Source organism: Akebia trifoliata, chromosome 6, assembly GCF_017979445.1.
Source record: "Akebia trifoliata isolate Shusen 1 chromosome 6, ASM1797944v1, whole genome shotgun sequence".
NCBI lineage: Eukaryota > Viridiplantae > Streptophyta > Magnoliopsida > Ranunculales > Lardizabalaceae > Akebia > Akebia trifoliata.
Window position 1 is genome coordinate 8,976,629 of NC_141380.1, and position 21,307 is coordinate 8,997,935.

The 21,307-nt window shown below is 33.3% G+C and overlaps 1 protein-coding gene across 1 annotated transcript; it reads right to left on the reverse strand.

Moving 5' to 3' along the window:
• Nucleotides 1–207: 207 nt before the first annotated feature.
• On the reverse strand, nt 208–19,944 carry LOC147400113 (M28 Zn-peptidase nicastrin). Its single transcript, XM_086445718.1, has 14 exons — nt 19,532–19,944; nt 17,283–17,452; nt 13,010–13,113; nt 10,788–10,854; nt 10,051–10,143; nt 9,805–9,969; nt 9,528–9,668; nt 9,350–9,427; nt 7,028–7,140; nt 6,877–6,937; nt 5,097–5,264; nt 1,022–1,123; nt 626–715; nt 208–500 (listed from the first exon to the last, which is right to left on the reverse strand). The coding sequence occupies exons 1-14, from the start codon at nt 19,809–19,811 to the stop codon at nt 438–440; spliced, it is 1,695 nt and encodes a 564-aa protein (XP_086301844.1). The 5' UTR covers nt 19,812–19,944; the 3' UTR covers nt 208–437.
• Between the last annotated feature and the right edge of the window lie 1,363 nt (nt 19,945–21,307).

A 21,307-nucleotide genomic window follows, 5' to 3' on the forward strand; every position in this document is an offset into this window, starting at 1 on the left:
AAAAAAAAAAATTTGCATTTGACTTTGACTTTGACCTTGAATTTCAACTTGATCTTCATACCACTAGATGATAAGACTCTTAAGACATGTTTGCCATTAAAATAATTTCTTAACAGTCTATTGAATCAGCAACGGACGATTGCTTGTTTTGATTTAGATATGCTGCCATTCATACATAAACTAACAAGAATAATTGTAGCCGTAATATGGAATGACAATCAAAATTTTCTTGCATTAATTCTCAGTTTGTTTGCAAAATAAACAAACATGGTTTGTGTTCGATGCACCAACAGGTCTATGTCAGTGCCAACCTAACCTACATTCAGGCGGCCAAACTGTGCCACCAGTATTTCGACTTAAACCCAACTCACAAGAGGCAACTGGTACATCAGTCATCAGTCGTGCAAGAGCTATCGTGCAAAAGTAATATTCTACGTTCAAGCTGTTTTCACCTTCCGGGAGGGTGGTCGTCGAAACAGGCCAATGAGATCATCAAGACCCTGTAAAAGAAACGAGTACATCTTCAGTTCTTTTTTTTTTTTTTTTTTTTAAACCTCTCCATTTGGTGCAGTGGAGAAGATAAGCTAAATAACGTTAACGTCTAAGAGAAAGATTAAGGGAATACCTTTGTGGTTATGACAAGAAAACTGAAGAGCAGAATCAAATAAGATCCCAAAACTAGAAGCAAGAGTAGGTCGAATGTCACACTTGCAACCTGCAATCACAAGAGAACAGTTGTTTTTAGTTGGAGATCCCAAATTCCACTATGTTGCCCAATAAATAGGAAATTTTCAAAACAAAACAAAATGGAGAAAAAGATGAGAAGGTCATAATGATGTAAAGAGAGATAAAAGACTTGAATATTATTTTAAAAATAATAATGGTTTGAAATGGGAAAGAAAAAGGGATTTCTTTGAATTTGCTAACAATCATAATGAAAATAAAAATGTCAAAGCTTGAAACAGAAAAGTAACAAGGAGATCATCACGATATGGTGGCATCCATAAGATAAGATCAGTACCTGATATATGTTAAGCTTGGCTTTTGTAGAATCATAGAAAGTGAACATCCCATCAAGCACATCTTGCTGCACATTCACCTCAACAGTATGATCCGCTAATTCCTGCCAGCAAAAAACATTGATTAGATGAGTCTAGAAGCTTGATGACTTGGTTTTATTTGCAAAGAATACAAGAAATTAGTGTACCACCAAATTTTAAGAGAATGTAAGAATGGCAAATGTACAGAAAAAGACAAAACAAGTAGCAGTTCTAACATGTACATGGACTGGGAGAACAGTCCCCTTGTAGTTTTCCTCAATAAAATTGGAAACTTTCTAATATTAACGAAAAAATGGAAAGTAGTCTTCTGTAGAGCATTGTTTCTTAAAAGACTTATAAAAGCAGACGGTGCTTTTGTTTTGGGTATACATTATGCAATGTGAATGATGATACTTGAACACGTAGGTTTCTCTCTTCTCTAGACCTGTGGTTTCTTCTCTTCAATTAACAACTAAGAGAGGGGAAAAAATGCATAACATGTCTTCTACAGGATCAAACACTTTCTGATACTCCAAATATCCCGCTTTTTCTTGATTTTATAAGAAACCAATAGCCATGTCTCAACCACACATAAACCGAAGAAGTAACATAAAGCCCACCCCATCTTAAAATCAAATGCACTTCAGAGGTCCCTTGAACTCACACAATCAAACCTTTCCACACACCTTGAGCCACAATTCAGAAGGTTGACTTCTAAAAATTCAAAGCGCCATAGCTGATACATAATTTGGGTCCTTCTTGTGTCCCTAAGAGTAAGATTAATCATTATAAATAACACATTATTCCAACTATGGAGTCAGCTATTAAAAAAGCCCACTTAATCTAGGAACCGTACTTCTTGTTCAACCATGATTGCCACTTCAATCCATGTCTTTTTCTATCCTCCCCTTGCCTTCTAAGCAAACTCAACTTGCATATAGTGCTATTCCGCTATGATCTGGGTTATTGAGCTTCATTTCTCATGTTCTTTCACTGGCCCAGCACAGGGTTCTTATCTTGGCAATCCACATTCTATCACATGCTTTTTACTTGATTTTCTATATTTTCTGCCTCAAAAGCACAGCTATTATTTTTTTTTCTAAAACGATAAAATTATCTACCAACGCCAGCCTGTCTCAGTCACATATTGCAGCACATCTCCACTTCATTCACCCAACTCTAACTGAATGAGTAACATCTTCCTAACTTTCTCCCTTCTTGTGGATAATTATATTGTGTAAAAGGTCACATTGGGGTATCTAAAGTTGCAATCCATAAACTCTCTTTTGACCTGATTTATTTAAACCCCTAGAGTCCGAGGCATCCCTCGGTCGTTCAAGTTTTGCATTTAAACTCAATCTAGTCTTGACACCCAGAACTGGACAAAAGGGTGCACAAAATCAATATAGTTTATATAGGGCATAAGGCATGTAAACTAAACCATTGGATAGATCTGACAAGAAAGAGAAAAGTGAAGCAGCTAACTTAAGATCAACAGAACCAAAATTGGATTTCAATTAGCAATTTAAGTTTTAGGGTTTCTAAATTTAGTCGGCCTCAAATCTTTGGAGGATGATGACATTAAATTTGTCACACAAACACTGAAAAATGGAATGGTTGAGAAATCAGTTTACACTAAATTGACATTGACATTGCAAATTTATTTTGAGTGTTCTCTATGGATTTGTGCTTCATATCAGCCCAGTTCTCATTAGTTAAGGGATATAACATTGATGAGATCGATTCCAACAAGAACCTCCCAGATCTGAAGACGACTTCAGATAACAGAAATCACTTTCCAAGTTGGTGTATAAAACTACTATCAGCCAAGTGTAACGTTTCATGAATTGGGAATTCTCTGCCCATAGCTCCTACTACTATTCTAAAAACTTAGTAATGTCTTGAGTTTCCAAATCTCTTTCGTACCTCGAATTGGGAAAGCTATTTGATCTTTTGCTTGGGCACCACACCAAAAGAATATCCTTTGAATTTATTTTGCTTTTAAATATTGAATAAGCTGAAAGATTGATAGTTTCTAAATCTAAGGTCTTCTAGTTTAGAGTACAATCATAATCGAGGAATCAAACTTGCCACTGTGCTTGTCAACTTCATAAGAAATTCACTAGGAGAAGATGCATATATCTTCAAATAAGATGTATGTTCTTACAAGACTAAAAGCTTTGGGTAGAAACATAAATAAAAATAAAAGAATTATTATCAATAATAATAATAAAAATTATTCAAACTTCATTGTTTATACAATGTTAGAAGCATAATATGAAATTACAAGAAACATACTAAAATATTTCCATTTCCACTAGGCCTGAGACGAATTTTTATTAGTTTGGTGAATGGTAAATTTCAACCAAAATAATCAAATTTCATACACTAAACGCAAGATTTGGGGTGGAAATATGTCGAGAAATAGTAAAAGTCGACCAAAATCTTTTCTAAAAAAATTATTATAAAAATATTAAAATATACAAAAATAATATAAACATGATTTTTGGTAGAAAGGAATTGTAAGTTACACTTCATTCATTAGTAGAAATGAATAATCGTCTTATTTTGATGCAATGTAATAATATTAGCACATTCATCATATAGGCTATGCAGACACTATTGTTCATGTTCTAATTAGTTAGATATATAACTAATTTATTCATATATAATACGTATCTTGTTTGCCCTCTTTGATCAATATATTATACTTTTAAAAAAAAATAAAAATTTATTCATATATAATAGCATGCATCTATATTCTAAGCATATTAAAATATAGTATTTTTCTACATATCATCATTATTTCAATCATGGAAATCCAACACATTCTAATCAAGGTAAAGGATTCTATGGAGCTTGACTCCTTTTTGAAGAAGTCAGTATGTTGGGCCATTTGGAGGGAAATGAACACGTAATTATTTAAAGGGAAAGAGAGTTTGGTCCCTGAAGTTATTAATAACAACATGGGATGCCCCTTTTTTGGTGTAAAGCCTCTAAGGAATCTAAAAGTGTCCTTTGATGACCTTATATCTAGGTGGGATCACATTTGTTCAGAGATATTATAGGGTGGATGCTGTTATTTGCTTGTTTTTTTATTTTTTTATTTCCTTTGTAGTAGGTTTATTGCCTTCCTTTTTCCTTTAATAGAATTTGTATCTATCAAAAAAAAAAAAAAAAAATCTGAGCACATTAGTACATTAATACAGGTAAGCACATATAATCATCCATAATTCCATATTCTAATAGTTAGATATATTAGTAACTTATTCATACATTTTTTTTTTTTTTTGATAAGGACTTATTCATATATATTTAAAAGATTAAAAAAAAAAATTATATCATAATATGAGAATGAAGAAATTAAGCATCTGTTCATTTAATAAAGTGTTTTACATATTAAAGTATTTATATTTAGTGTGACACCAATGTTCACATTTCCATGAAGAATATAGTTGCTTTAGCGGTAACATTCTCAGATACTTAAGCTAACGTGCAGCGAAACGCTACCATCTTCAATTCCACAATTCATATGACTGTTTAATTTTGTTTGATGATTTACGAGCGTGTTTTATCCTCAACATTTCCATCATTTCCTTTAAAATTATATTGATTTCCACTGGTCGAAATATTTCCATGAAATATTGTCATTTCTAAACTTACCAAAATAGACACCAAAACCAAAATTTAATACCTGGCTAGAAAATAAGAGTATTGCAAACAAGTAATGATTGAACGGATGTTCACATTCTAAATTCGTTTCTTTTCTAAGGAATCACGAGAGTAAAAAAAAAAAGAAGATGAGTAACATTTGGAGCATCACCCTGAGAACCAATGAGCTGTATCCATAGCACAAAGGACTAAGACTGGAAAACATGACAAAGTTAATGGAAAATTACATAGAATCGAAGTTTCAAAACATTGTTTTTCAACTCTATGATGTTGCAAGTGACCTGGAACTTAACAATAAGTAAATCCATACTTGCCAAAAACAAATTGTAAAACCATCAATTAGGCAAACAAATAAATGAAACTGTGACATGGGAATAGTAAAACCTTTTTCAATGCCAAGACAAATGGATCATTCTTTGAAAGAAATGGTGCCACCCGAGGTGTTCGTGACAAAAGGTCCAACCATGAGTTTATGTAAGAAGGATTAACAGCCAAACTACTACCATCAGCAAAGATCTCAATGTTCTTTCCTTGGTGACCATAAATATGCATCTGCATGAAAAAAAGAAGAAAAATTAAAATAGCAAGTAAATAAGATATTCCAAACTCTGTTAGAATTTTGGTTGAAAATGGGATCGAAAAACAGGTAACAACAAATTAAGTGGATTAGGCTCAAAATTAGTTATGAAACCTGGACACTGAACAGTGAACACAAGTTTTAGTTTCAAGAAAACATATAACAGTCAAGATAGAGACAACCAGACCAGGGATCTCTTTCACTATAAGTGTGCCAGACCACAATTTCTCTAACAGTTATTTAGTTATCTAATGTATTATGTATCACATCACACCTGATCAAGTATATTTTAGCTCTATTTATGCCATGTTAGTCTTTCAGTCTCAAAGTATAAAGTGGCCTACATCTGCAATATTTAAGGTAACAGCTTCATGTACGTTAATTGATCCATCCTGCCAAATGTCTACTCATTTTATCATTGTATGAGTAAATAAATGAGAACGGATAAGCCGCAAAAATAAGTAAACTAATGTATTGAAACTTTTATTGCAACATCCTGGAACATATCTACTCGGTTCCTTACTCTCGTGTCATAAGATAAACATTGAACACATCTATCTCAAACTATATGAAGGATGAGATAAACGATGCAGTCTACAATCTACATCAGAAAAGAAACTAACCCCTATTATGTGATAGTACCAACTCTATAAGAAATGGGTCATCTAGAAATGCCATAAAAGGAAGATAACACATTATAATTATCCTTGAACAGACTAATAATCATAAGCAGTATTATTAAAATTCTACGACTTACGATTTGAATTATATAGTCAAAAATATATATATCCTAACCCAAATGATTTGAATTTTATAAATGAATCCTTTTAGATAAAAACTCTTTCAGTTAAGAATATATATATCCTAACCCAAATGATTTGAATTTTATAAATGAATCCTTTTAGATAAAAACTCTTTCAGTTAAGATTCACAGTTTGCATCTGCGTGATTTTTTCAAATATTACAATTTGAATAAAAATAGAGCACATTCATAGGATAAAACGACTCTTAGATTGAAAAATGTGGGTGTTACAACTTAGAAATAACTTTACCTTCACACATGAAAAGAAATGCCTGTCAGTGCATGCAATTTAAAAGATTGAGAACTGAAACTGTTGATGAGAGATGAAAACTAGTTAATTTGATAATAAAGTGATGTTACTTGATTTGATTTTTCATTTCAAGAAAAGATTTTTTCTTTTTTTGTATAATTACAAGTTTAGAAAGGTGTTCCTGTAATTCTCTTATTATTTTTAGTGTTCCCACAAAAGTTTGTCATCATAATGGAATTATTAGACATAATAGACAAAAGTTTTTAGTGTTTCTTTTCCCAAGCAAGTCCATGTATGCAGAAGCAAGGTATTCATCTTAATTGTATACACCATTCTTGGCACATGAACTTTCATAAGTATACCTTAGATTGGGTTTGCAGATAACATACATTGAATATATTTAGTTTAGAATGTATCACAGTAAATTAAATAAAAACGAAAACTTTGACTCAGAAGAAACTCATTTCACCTCAATCAATGACTAGAAGGATAGATATCATGTTTTAAACAATACAAAGTGTGAGACAAGTCTTACCGCAAGACTTTCAGCTACCAACTTGACTCCTCTGAGAACTGCAGTTTCATTCCCGAATTGCCTGTAGCAAACTCAAGCCTTAATAAGTAGCCATCTAAAATAGAAAAGAAGGTTTAGCAGAAAGGTAACAAGGATTTAACTTCAAAAATACCTGCTGTCGAACAGACCTCCGGTGCTTTCTAATAATTCAGGTGCAACGGAAAGTTCAGAGAGTGTGACAGCTGTAACTCTCAGCCTTGAAAACTGCTCATGCTCCCAAGCTACCTACAGCAGGCCCAACAATTTTACACACCTTGTCCAGACTAAATTATATTGTAGGAGTGAAGTGAAGGCATTGCGTGCTTGAGATATGCCATGACAGTTTTTGAAAGAGTACAAAATTATGAAGATATAACAACAGCCTTCAATACTTCCAGGCAATACATAACTAACCAGCTTCATGTTCGTCATGTCTAATAACAAATGGATAATTGTAGAAAATAATATCGTTGAGGATAATCAGATATATGAATCAAAGTGTTAAAGGACAATATCTATAATAAAACTGAATTTTGGTCTTCATTATTCATCTTGGTTTCTCCTTGTTGATTCCCAATACAACTTCCAAGTATCCCCAGGGTTCTCTGCCAGGCTCATCCGTTAAAAGTTAAGATGTGCAAAAGTAGATACTAAAATCCCTATATGTTCCTTCCATTTTCTGATGTTCATGATTCCTTAAGCAAAATGGGGTTGAGTAATATGGTTTTGTTGTTATCTTTCAAAAAACAAAAACTGATGTTCATGGTATTTCACTCCATTTAATAGTTTATTATTGTTTCAGTTAGATTGAGGCACCAGAGGCCCAGAACCACCTGAAGTGGTCTGTTGCAGACATGTTAAACCATCAAACTTGCTGTTTCCACAACTTTTTAATTAGAGTCGAATTATTTCACCAGCAATCAGCAAGAACAAACATTGTCGTTCCTTAAAAAATTTCCCATGCAATAAGGTAATGTCAATGTGCTGAAAATCATCAGATGTCCAGAAATATGTCGTGGCCAACTGGCCACAAATGCTAAACTGGCCAACAGACCAAGACATCAGAATACCAGATAGTGCCACCAAGGAGAAGAAAAATGGGAACTTAAAGCATTCTACTCAAGTCCAGTTTGTCAAATGCGATCGGATATTCGCATATGCTGTCATCGCATACACTCAAAACATGTCATTCCACAATATGCGATGGCATGCTGTCCAACAGTCATATTTGGACACAGATTTTCTTCTTCTTTTTTCAGCTTAAACTCATTTTTCTCTTATAAATATCCCACTTCTACCCCCCCATGCTCCTTTTACAACATCTCTTCTACCTTTTAATCTCTTTCTTACTCTTACAAAGCCTCCAACTCTTACATCTCATTACATTTTCTAATACATTCTCACATAATTATAAATATTCTCTAATCTCTACTCTACACTATTACTCTCAAAGTTCAAATCCCAGCTTAAGTCACTCTTTCACTCTCAACTTTCAAGACTTAAAAAGAAAAAAAAGCTACTCAAAAATCGAGATTTAAAAATTTTCTGCATTTTTTTGTTTCCCTTGTGATGTGCAAAACGGCATTTGCGAACAGCATGTGCTGGTCGCACATGATTGCATATGCTATTTAACAACATTGCTCAGGTCATTACTCAACTTCCTAGCATGGTCCATTTTTCATTTTCTTTTCAACTTTGGATAAGAGCGATTTTCTTAAGAAAGGAATGAGGTTGATAGAGACCTACTTAACAAAGGGGAAAAAACAAAACAGAGAAATAGATTATTGATAATCACAAAGCACTAAAAACAACACCTTATGAATCATCGGCCAAACCTGATTCTTTCTAAATAAAAGATCTTCAAAGAAGATACATTTGGATTCCTTAAAAGCTTTTACACCAAAAGAAAAGCAAAATGAAAAGATCTATTTTCTATGAAACTCTATAACTAGGGTTTTGATAGAAACAACCTAAAAGAAAATACAAGCAACTTTGTGAAACTATTATGTTCAAGGTTTATTTTCTACTTGAGTCATTATATCAACTTCCCAGACTTATATAATTAGGGTGTTTTTTTATAGGTATAGGGTTAGTGGTTAGCAAATGAAGTTGCGTTCAAGTGGATTTGAACCTAGGACATGGGAACAACACTCCACATGTCTTACCACTTAGGTAAGCTGGCACTTCTTATAATTAGGGTTCAAATAAACAATTTAAAAGAAAAATACAAGCAAACTGTTTTATTTCTCAAGATTCCAGAGCATATCTTCTTGTATCTAACTTTCACATTAAGCCTTGCAATTGATTACAAAACAGGATGCTGCAAAATGGTTTGGACAGGTTATCATGCTGATTTCAGAGCCAGTAGCAGAAAAGTCAATAGTTTAACAAGAGTTACCACTTATTTGCTTATGTTTTTATGAATGTTGAACACAATTTAGGTAAATCTACTCACTCGTGGATTTGAAATATTTATCTTTTTGTGCTTTAGACCCACTTTAACCCCCAATTCCTCTGCGACATTCGAAAAACTCTGCCAAAAGAACAAATTCATCAAGTCATAAAGAGGTTCAACTCGAGATAATTTTACACCATCTCTATAACCTCTCCTTCGGATCCAGAACTTAACTTACTTCAAAAACTTGCTTTATGTAGGCATTCTCTGGTGGCTTAGACACATGAATCCATAACTCATTGTCCCAAGAACCAATACTGTTCAAGCAAAGAGCATAGTCAATACTCTCACGTAAACGTTGATCTAAACTCCGGACCCACTGCCAACGGAAGAAAGTGAAATGTGAGAAAGACATAATGAAAAGTGAAATACAAGTTACGTTGACAGGTGAGATAACAGTAAAAATAACAGAGGTCAGCCCAAATAGTAAGAATTGACTGTGAGGAGTTAAGCACCTTAAGAGTTCCATTATAGTTATAAGGTCCAGCAGAGGTCAGCCCAAATAGTAAATTATATCTTCCTCTTGTCTTCGGATTTGAATAAAGACGAGAGAATAGCCTTGCTATTTCTAGAAGTGCCACAACTCCACTTCCATTACTATCACTCCCCACTGATAATGCCTACATATATAAAAACCCTCAAAATCTTTATACAGGCCAAAGGAATATGATTTAATTGGAAAGATAGAATTATCTTCATACCGGTGCTGCACCAAATGTATCATATGACGCAACTATAGCAATGGTTGGGAGCTGATTGGCATCCCCTTCAGCTTTTAATCCTGGCAACCATCCCTGTCACCGAAGATAACTCTTCAGACCAAAGATTTTATTTTCAACGTAAAAGCAATGACATATACAACTACTGCAGAAGTATGTGTTTCTAGAAATCCAAGCATTGAGTCTTCACATTAACATGTGGATTACATGGACCCGATTTCTTAGACAAAAAAAGGAAACCAGAAGATCTAACAAAGCTTCCAAAGGAAAGCATCAATCGGTGAAGCAATAGGATCACAACATCATACGCTTAAACAATTGAGTCTTGTAACAAGCCAAAAAAGTCACAAACACAATGGATTTCAAATTTTCAAGGAAGATATTTCCCTCCAAGATAGTTTCACCCTTAAAATATGACTAATGGACTTCAAGATGTATAAGCACAGAAAAAGCTTATCCAGCAAGTGATTAAGAAATCATGTGAAATAAGGCCAAATTTCACTTTTAAAGAAATGCATACTGATGTACACAATTTGCTAATGTCATAAAGATGAATAGTGATAACAACAAAGAACATTAGAGATTCACAAGCCTTATTAGTCTATTTTTGGGGTGGTGAAAGAATATTATACAACATTATATCCTGTAGCCAGCTTCTTTTGTTCCATTCTAACTCAACTAGTTTACTATTTACAACTAACGCAAAAAGGGTTCCGAACCTGAATATTCGTGATGGTAGTAGATGCAAGTTTCTTAGGTTCGGGTGCAGAGACAACAAGCTTGTACCTATAACATTTCACAAACAAAGGAAAAATTAGACAAGCCTAATATTTTAGTCCATTGGCCTAGAAGCATTAACTTCTTATCAATATTCTGAGAGAAGCATGAACAAGAAGATGAACATAATTTGAAATTTATCATCATATGCCTGACATGACAGGCCGACATATTCCCTAGCAACGCAGCATGCAAATTTGCATGATATGAAAAAACAAGATAAAGAACATCAAAGCCAAAAATTGAAATTTCAAATAATAAAAAGATACAAAAATCAGACGTAATAAAACCCTGAATGGTATCAAAGCATGAGCTGCTCGTGCCATACATCCCATCTCATAACAAATAGGAAAACAAAATTTACTATATTCACCAATCTAGTCATGCAATTAAAATTATAACAGAAATACATAAGATCCAACACCAAATAATCATTTCTTTGAATCTGCGCCATCTATATGTACACTAAGTTGCTTTGATGAATCTTCAAACTGGGTTTCCTGATTGATATGATCGTACAAACCCATAGTTTTTCTTCATTGTAGCGTAGTATTTGGAAATGATTTGTATGGCCATTTAAGAAACACATCTATGATCATTAGCATGACAGACATCATGAACCTTTTTTTTTATAGGTAAAGATAATTTCATTCAAAGAAACAGAGATCGAGCAGACCAACCGAAAGAAAGAACAAAAAACCTAACAAAAGGCGAACAAGCTGCCAAAGAGAAAAAGAACAAGAAATTACCCCATATCTACATTACAAATCCTATCCCAAATAACAAGGAAATCTTCGAAGAAAAAACCCCTAAACTCCTTAAACCTTTTACACCAAAAGAATAACAACGGTAAGACCTCCACAATCAACACGTTCACATCCCTGCTTTTGTTGTTGAAAACAAGGTTATTCCTTTCCTTCCAAATCCACCAGCAAACAGCAAAAGGAACTAAATCCCAAAGAATCTGTTTTCCTTCGATAAAAAAACTTCCCTCAATCCATCCAACTCCCCATCAAAACCTCCACCGAGTCTGGCAAACAACCCACCACCCAAAAAGGCACCATGAGCCTTAATTCATGAAGTTTCGTTATAGATCTTTAATATTTCAATTTACTTGAGAAAAAGCTTCTATTATGATATGATTTAAATGAGCTATAACATTAATTAAAGCATTAAATTTCACAATTTCCTAAAATTTATCTTTCCCTAAGTATCAACATCTAAAGGCACCAACATTTCTTTTCTGCAGGATTTCAATTGAAGATACTATACCTTTCAAAAAAAAAAAAAAATCGATGAACGGAATAGCAGATTTTTTGTTTTAATAACCTCCTTATTCATTGTTCTTCTTCAAGAGAGGTCTGAGTTCATTTTCTATCAATATTTCGAATCTCCTGGTGTTCTCTGTCTTCTTCCTTCAGGTATTCCAAAGTGGGCATCTCACAGAATTCCCTTTATAAAAAAAATCATGTGCTTGCTAACCCCGTTTGTTGTGTGTTGGGGTATCTGGATTGGATTGGAATAGCAGGATTTTTTTAAGGGAAAGAGAACCCTTTGCATGAAGTTCTTATGTCCATTCTATGGATATTTTCCACCAGAGCAGATTATTGAAGGAATTTAGAGGAGTATTTTTTTTAGGACTTTTTATTTAAATGGGATCTTATATGTAATGTGTGAGTGAGTTCCTTTGTGGGTGGCCGCCTTGTTCGCCCTTTTTTCACCAATAAAATCTTTTATTTATCAAAAAAAAAAAGTTCCTCCTAACAGAAAATGAAACTCAGGGAGAGATGAAACAAGTAAGAGTGGAGAGGAATACCAAAAGAGCAGGAGACATTTTAATGATTACAGAATCCAGTAATTGAGAACATTATAATGGGAAAAGATAGAAGCATACGATGTGCGAAAAAGCTTTCCTATCAAGTATGATAAATATAAACTACAAAAACATCCATAGAGTAACCACATCTTTATCAGCTCATGATCGTAAATTTATGCTTTATTTAATAGAGATGACAAATCTCTTTTTTTCTTTTGAAGATAAAATACACAACAGATGCAAATCTAACTGAAAACGAAAACTAAAATATATGACCATTAAACAACTGGTTAATGTTAGATGTTTCAAGGAATTCTCACACATCAGATATGTTATATATCAACTAACCCGCCAGTGGTTGCAGTGGCAGGCTGACCAATAGCATCATTTCTCTCGATGTCCGCTAATATGGCATCAATCTTGTCATCCTCAAAAGCAAAATACACAGGATACTGTACAAACATACACCATCTTTTATATAACAACTAAAATGAAAGAGAGTATCCATTGTCAAAAGTAATTTAAACAGAACATCAAAAGGAATCTATCAGATGTACCAGATATATCAAACAAATATGTTGCGCAGAAATACTCTTATTTGTTGGCCTCCTTCAACAATTTACAAAATGGTGGGCCCAACAGTGACTCTGGGTAATAGTTGTTAATTGTTATTTTGGGTTGCAAATTGGGTTATTTGAGATCTGGAGTTCAGAAAAATAAATAAATGATAGGGAGGTGAACCACTTGGCTCGAGTGGGGATGAACCCTTTTTCTTTTCCTTTTTTTGTTGTGTGTGTGTGTGTGTGTGTGCATGTTGGGGCTAACTTGCGGGAATCTATGACTGATAGAAGGGTTTCGGAATGGATTCTGTATTTTGGGTGCATTCAGTTGCTATTGCTTTAATGGGCAGAGAAGTTTCCTGTTTTCCATCCAACGTAGTTATCTTTCTTTGAACAGAATTCCTCAATAAAAAAGGCTAGTATGGACCACTTAATTGAACATTGGAGGATTATGCCAAACTATTATCCTTTGGTAAAGCTAATGGGATTTTGAACACCTTTTTTTCCTATATTATGATTTTGTTAACAGATTTTTGCATGCCATATTCCAACATCATAAGTTTCTCAACAAAGGGGAAGAATCTTATGGATGATCGCCTCTTTTGCATTATTATGCTGGTGCACTTGGAAGGCAGAGGCTTATCATACTTTTCAAAGGTTATGGTAGAGTTGGTGGGAAAAGATAAATTCTTCCTTGTAACATTGGGCTGTTATAGGAACCAGTGGAGCCATCTTTACTTCAATTGATTTGCTACAATACAGGTCAATAAATTGGATAATCAAATTGTATGTACTTTAATGGCTATTCGGGTATCTTTTCAAAATAGCTTCTTTTGGTCTAAAATTTAGTGTATGCCAGTGTTCCCACTTCCATTATGCCTTATTTACATATGTGTAGTGTTTTGACAACATTCACTGTGCAAGTGGATGTCCTGCCCCCCTCAAAGAGCATTTTTTTCCCAACTAATTGAGTTAAAGATGCTTGACTTAATGTGTATAACTGTCGTCAAAAGCACGCAAAGGCGGGGGGGGGGGGGGGGGGGGGGGGGCGCTTAAGCAACAAAAAAATTAATGTTTCAATATTTTGTATGTAGTTTAGGTCATGCAAAAAAGAGTTAAAAAAAAAATAATATAAATATATCATTACCAAGATAATACTAGGTTTACCAACTACTAAACAAGCTTGTAAATCAACATGACATGCAAAAAAATATAAAAACAATGTAACAACAAATATTGAAGTAATTTGATGCCCCTCTCAAATCGTTACTATTAGAATGAGAGAAGGTTGAATAAATGTTTGTTGACACCAAAATTTGAAAGACGAAAAATGCCCCCACATTTACATTTGATCTTATTATTTTCAAGGTCATCTTTGTCAAAATGAATAAAATAACAATCCCCTTACCCTATAACCACTTTTTTTTAATCTAAGTGACCTTACAGCCATGTTAGTTAGTTTTTAGTTTTCTAAAATTATAGAAGTATCCTTTTATTATTATATTCAAAATAGCCTTAGTTAATATTACAAATTACAAAAAAGACCCTTACAATATATTAAATGATCAAATATGAAAATATAATATCATCTATTTAAAAAAAAAATCTTTTAAGGTAATTTTAATTATGCACGGATCCTAATTTTTGCAATACATTTGTGATTGCACATGCCACCTACTAGTTTTCTTAACCTTATACACACCTCACAAACTTAGTTAAGTATTTGAGACATCCCCTATGTTCTAAAATTGATAAAATACCTTTTAGAACATAATTTATAAAAAAATGCATAAAAGTATTATTTTAACCTTACTTTTTGAAATGTCGGTTAAAGCAAGTTAAGCCTACATGCTTGGATGGTCTAGGCAGCCAATGCAAGGCCTAGGCGCAGCTTTTGACAACAATTGAAGCATGCTGGTCATTGAAAACGCCTTAATGCATAAGGAAGAAACGTAAAAACAGATGAGGCGTATACCTCAGACCAAGAGGCATCCAAAAGGGGTATGCCTCAGTGTGAGGCTGACTGAGGTGTACGCTTCACATTAATTTTTTTTCTTATTATTTTTAAAATTATTTCTTAACAGTATTTTCTATTTTCTTCCTCTTTTTCTTATTCTTTTTCTTTTTTTTCTCTTCTTCTATTTCTTTGTTGTTATTGGAATGCAACATAATTGGAGCATTTAGAAATAATTTTGAATATAAAATAGTAATAATAAAATAAAATGTTGGGTTGATTTGATACATAAATATTTTGTAGTATTTAAGAAAGTTATTGAAAAAACATTATTTAGTTATAATTTTACAAAAAATATAAAATTGTAATTTATTGCAAAACTTTCAATTATTCAAATATAAATATTTCTTTCTTGTTGAAACATAATATAGTAATATTTAATATTATTAATGTAAAGGGTTAAAACTTGGAATTGGATTATGTGGATTTTGAACTATAATATGTGGTAACTACCCTATTTTATTTTTATTATCATTTATTTATATATGTTATTTATTTATTTATAAATTCCATGCATATGAGGCTTTGTTGTTACTTGTTAAAAGCCCCGCTTTGCCCGCCTAGACCATCCAAGCGCCTAGGGCTTACCCGTTTTAAGTGGGATTTCAAAAATTGGGGCTAAAATGACACTTTTATGAAATAATTTTATATATATATATATATATATATATATATATATTATATATATATATATTGTGTTTTAAAGGGTATTTAATCAATCTTAGAACATAAGGGTTAGTCTCAAATATTTAGTTAAACTTCTGAGGTGTGTCAAAGATTAAAAAAACAAGTAGGTGGCATGTGCAAATACACATATATTGCAAAATTTAGGATTTATGCATGATTAAAATTACTTCAAAAAATTATTTTTTAAATGGGTAATCTTATATTTCATATTTTATCATCAAATATACTATAAAGGTCTTTTTATAATTTAAAGTATAAGCTAAGGTTATTTTGAAGATAACATAATAAAATAATTTTATTATTATTTTGAGAAACTAAATACTAACTAACATCATTATAGGGTGGTGGGATTGTAATGTTATTCATTTTGACAAAGATGACATTGATAATTAGATGTAAAGGTGGAGGTATTTTTGGTCTTCCAAATTTTGGTGTCAACAAACACCTATTTAGCCTTCTCTTATTATAACAGTAAAGATTTGTGAGGGGCATCAAATTACTTCAATAATCCGTTCACATATTCATTAACCATTCGGATCGGATCGGGTACATGTTTAAAAAAATCGGATCGGTATTGGAGTGGTATTGATCCGGTACTGAACCGATCCGTTGGCAGCCCTAGTCAGACCTAAAACAGCAAACTTCCAAAAATGACGCTCTGGCGGCCTGCCAAAAACATCATTTAAAGTGCATTTGGGTTTTACAAAGGTTTTCTTTGTAAATAAGAAAATAATGGCATTTCTATATAGGTGCACTAGAAGGCAGTTCAACAATATTAAGCTTTTTAAGAAAGTGTTACAATACAAGATGATGGTGTCATTTATTTTTTCCATATCGGCATTTATGTGAAGTTAAAGAAAACAGCTATGAAAATCTAGTAATTATTACTTTCCAATAATCATTTTTTGTTTCTTTGACCTGCACTTGCATATAGTCTGTTAAGAGACAATGATTCAATATTTACAAGGTTTCCATCATTAAAATTGCATAATAATGCCCTCTGAGAAAAATCACACTTCTCTCCCACCACACCTTCCAACCCTAGGAATCCATGCCATTCTTCTTCTAGAAGATAATTTTAGCCAAAGTAATGAGTGGTTTCCTTTGGTTAAAGTTAAAAGACGTGTGTTAGACACAAGCTATGGTGTGGTGCATAAACCATCAATACATAGCAATTTGCCAATAAAAGCACGCTGTCAGCAACAAAATAAAAAAGCCACAACGGACAAAAAGTGATCATGTGATGCACATAGAAATGTATGAGAAATATTATCAGTTCCACTTTTATTTTTATCATGTAGGGTGTCCCCACCCTCTTTGGAAGCAGAAATGTACAAGAAATATCATCCATTTCACTCACAGGTATGTTGGCATGTATAAGTAACTGTTCCAGCTCAGCCAACATGCTACGTATCAGCTCTTTTCCATAGATTTGTCCTCCCTCCTCTGTATCTTTTCTGCTCTCAGGGCTAAACTTCTGTGGGAGCAAAAGTAATAATCCCCCCAAGGGCTGCCTTTGTGTAATATATTCTATAGATTCATTATCACAGAAGTTAGACGCAACATCAGATAACATGGTAAAGAAGCACAAACATTGGGCTAGGCGTAACAAATACAAAATGGTGTCATCAACAGGTAAGGAATTCATGAGAGGATAGACGAATTAACACCTTCAAAACATTTTTCAACATAAATATATCATTTCAAATTCCAACTGGACATGATATAAAAACAGTAGCACTTGCAGTCGCATGAAGTGGGACTTGACCCGAAATTCAAGTGATCCGAATAACCGAATTTAAAGGGTTTGGACCTTTCGAGTAGATGTTGGTGTCCCTTGATGCAAGTTAGATCCGAGTGGATTTGGGTCCATCCCTATATCCAAGCAGATCCGCATGATATATTGCTTTGAAAATTATATTTTATAGGTTTTTTAAAATATGGAATTCTTTTAAAATGAAAGGGTAATAATGGTAAAATAGAATAGTATAGCAATTAACAAAGAAGTAAAGCATTAAAAAATGTTAAACGGTCTAGAATTACCCATCCCAAATCAAACAATTCGGAGAAGGTCAGCTCGGATCTCATATAAATTTTAAAAAAAAAAAATGGTCATCAGATCTGAATATATCCCTGGCCCTGGGGACGACCAATTTATGCCCTAATCAAAAGCTATCTTGATACATACAGTAGTGGTAGTACAACAACCTAGAATGGATAGTTTGTAAGTGCGGCTTCTCTTTCACTTTTGGTTCTTCAATTCCTTCTACTTCTTTGCTTTGAAAATTATATTTTATAGGTTTTTTAAAATATGGAATTCTTTTAAAATGAAAGGGTAATAATGGTAAAATAGAATAGTATAGCAATTAACAAAGAAGTAAAGCATTAAAAAATGTTAAACGGTCTAGAATTACCCATCCCAAATCAAACAATTCGGAGAAGGTCAGCTCGGATCTCATATAAATTAAAAAAAAAAAAAAAATGGTCATCAGCTCTGAATATATCCCCGGCCCCGGGGACGACCAATTTATGCCCTAATCAAAAGCTATCTTGATACATACAGTAGTGGTAGTACAACAACCTAGAATGGATAGTTTGTAAGTGCGGCTTCTCTTTCACTTTTGGTTCTTCAATTCCTTCTACTTCTTAATCATCCTCAATATTGAGTCATAGGCCATTCACATAGAGATTTACATGTTACACAATTGCCACATTAACAATCATTGTTGTTGTTGCCATCAGTGCTTTTAAAAACGTGAGGCTTAGGCCTTCAGACTCGCCTCGGAGTGAGGCTCATTAAAAATGCATTGAGGTGCAAGGGAGAAAAATAAAAATAGCTAGGGCATAGGTGTCAGGCCAAGAAGTGCCCAAAATACGTACGCCGTAGTGTGAGGTGTGACTGAGGTGGATGTCTTGGGCCATTAGCCACGTGAATTTTTCTATTTTTAAATTGTATATTAGTTGTACTTTCTATCTTCTTCTTGTTCTTATTGTTGATATTATTACCCCCTATTTTGTTCTTCTAATTCTTTGTTGTTACTTGACATGCAATGCAACATGATTGGAGCATTTAAAAAATTAACTTTGCATAGAAAACAGTAATATACGCAAGGAAAGTTGTTGAATTGATTAAATTATAATTCATTTTTTGTAGTAGTTACCATTATGCAGATAAAGATATCGAAAAATAGTATTTAGTTCTTCTTTAAGCAACATTCCCCTTTATCTTGTTCTATTAGACTCGAGATTTACGACAAACTACCATGGTTAACAAAGATTCTCAGTTTTCATCTTCTTAAAAGAAACTATGCATTGTTTAATCACTTAAAATTAGAAGAAATCTTTTTTTTATCATTAATCATTAAAATTAGATTTTTCACACTTATGATCCACTAATTCTACTCGTTAATCATAATAATAGAGAGATAAATGTCAAATTTCTTAAAGATAAATTACAATAAATTTTCAATAAAAGTAACGTAACAATCTATTCTGAGATTAAACTAATAAATGTCTCCTATAATAATTCAACAAAGCTCGGCATTGAAGAACATAATTTGTGAACAATATTAAAGCTTGTGATTAAAAAATAAATAAATAATCTAAAACCTCGAAGAAAAGTGAGATTCACTTCTCGAACAGGGATCATAACAACACTACGCGAGAGATCCGATCCAGGAACGAAAGGAGAAGAAGCCGCGTGATGATTGAGGCTCGCGAGGCGAGATCCGAATGGAACACCAGCGAGATCGTACTGAATTAACCTGTAAACATCAACTACAGTCGCGGCATCGCAAAGCTCGACACAGGCGACAAGTATAAAGATCAAAGCGAGGACCGGATACACAGATTCAAGTATCTCTCCTTCGCGCCCTTTTCTTTCCGCCATTGGAGAGAAAAGTAGAGCTCGAAAAGTGTTGCAGAAAGAGAGGGGAAGAGGATAATTTTCTAGGGTTTATGTTTTCGACATGGGCCTCTAGGCTGGCTCACTGTGTTTTATTTGTTAACAGCGACGAACAAGTTTAATCCCACATAACCAGTAAAATAACGTTTACAAGGAAGAATTGAGATCTTGTGTTCTTGAGAGTTGGATAACTATCCAACTCCGTATCTTACTGCTTGACATGTGGCACATTATTATGGCTGACACTGACGTGAGAGATAGTTAGACTATGACGTACCCCAATTAATTCTTCCAACGTGACGGCAACTAACTTTTAGATAATTGCTATTGGCACCCCAACTTTTAAAAATTCTTATTTATTACACATCAATTTCTTAAATTATTTGTGCACCCCAATACAAAATTAAAACACACCCTTCAAACATATTACAAAGGCTTGGCTCAAATTATAATCTCAACATTACAAAAGAGTATAACACTCGTTCAAACAATTTCAATGGTTGTTTACAAATATGATAACGCTCATATAAATCTTAAACCCAAAAAATAGAAATCTTAAAAACAAAACAAAAAGAAAAAAGTTTCTATTGACACCCCAACTTTTACTTATTCTCTACCATTCACTTATTTTCTTGGGCAAATTGCCATTTCTTGTGGTGAATATTATGAAATTTCAAGTCAGGTACATTGTTTATTTTTATTCTCAAAACATGTCTTTGAGCGAGTTCGTTGGTAGGTATTCTAATTTAAAGTAACAATATGGCTAATAAAAAGTGACGAACTCGATGATAATTACCAGCGATCTCGCCGTTAAAAAATATGGATATTTGTTTGTAAATTTATTAATGATATTGTCACTTTTTTATCAATGAGATCGTCACTTTTATTCTGCGAGATCAACGCTTTAAAATCAAGGATGTTTGTTCTTTAAATTTACCAGTGAGTTCTTCACTTTTTATCAACGAGATCATCACTTTAAATTAGAATACCTACCAACAAACTCACTCGAAAACATGTTTCGGGAACTAAAATGGACAGTGTATCGGAATTGGAATTTTTGAAAAAGTTGCGCAAGTTTTGAAAAAATCTCAATTTTATTTATGAGTCGTGCTGGAGTGACCTCAAGCTAGAATCTCATATCGCACTTCTTGACGTGAATGTGGATATGAACCATAGATGCTTTTTCATTCATACTCGATGAAAAGCATCCATGATTCCCATACACTTTCTTCAAGAAGTGCGATATGAGGTCCAACCCGATGTCACTTCCGCATTATTATTTTTATATTTTTAATTGGGGTATAATAAGTAAAAGTTGGGGTGCCAATAATATTTCTTATCTTTTATCAGCCTTAATTTGGCAAAATAAATTCTCTTTACTACACTCCAATCATAAATGTCTAGAGTATATGGATAACCATTTATTTTTTCTTTTTCTCCATTTTTTTTTTACGCGAGACATCCATGTCACTCAGAGCACC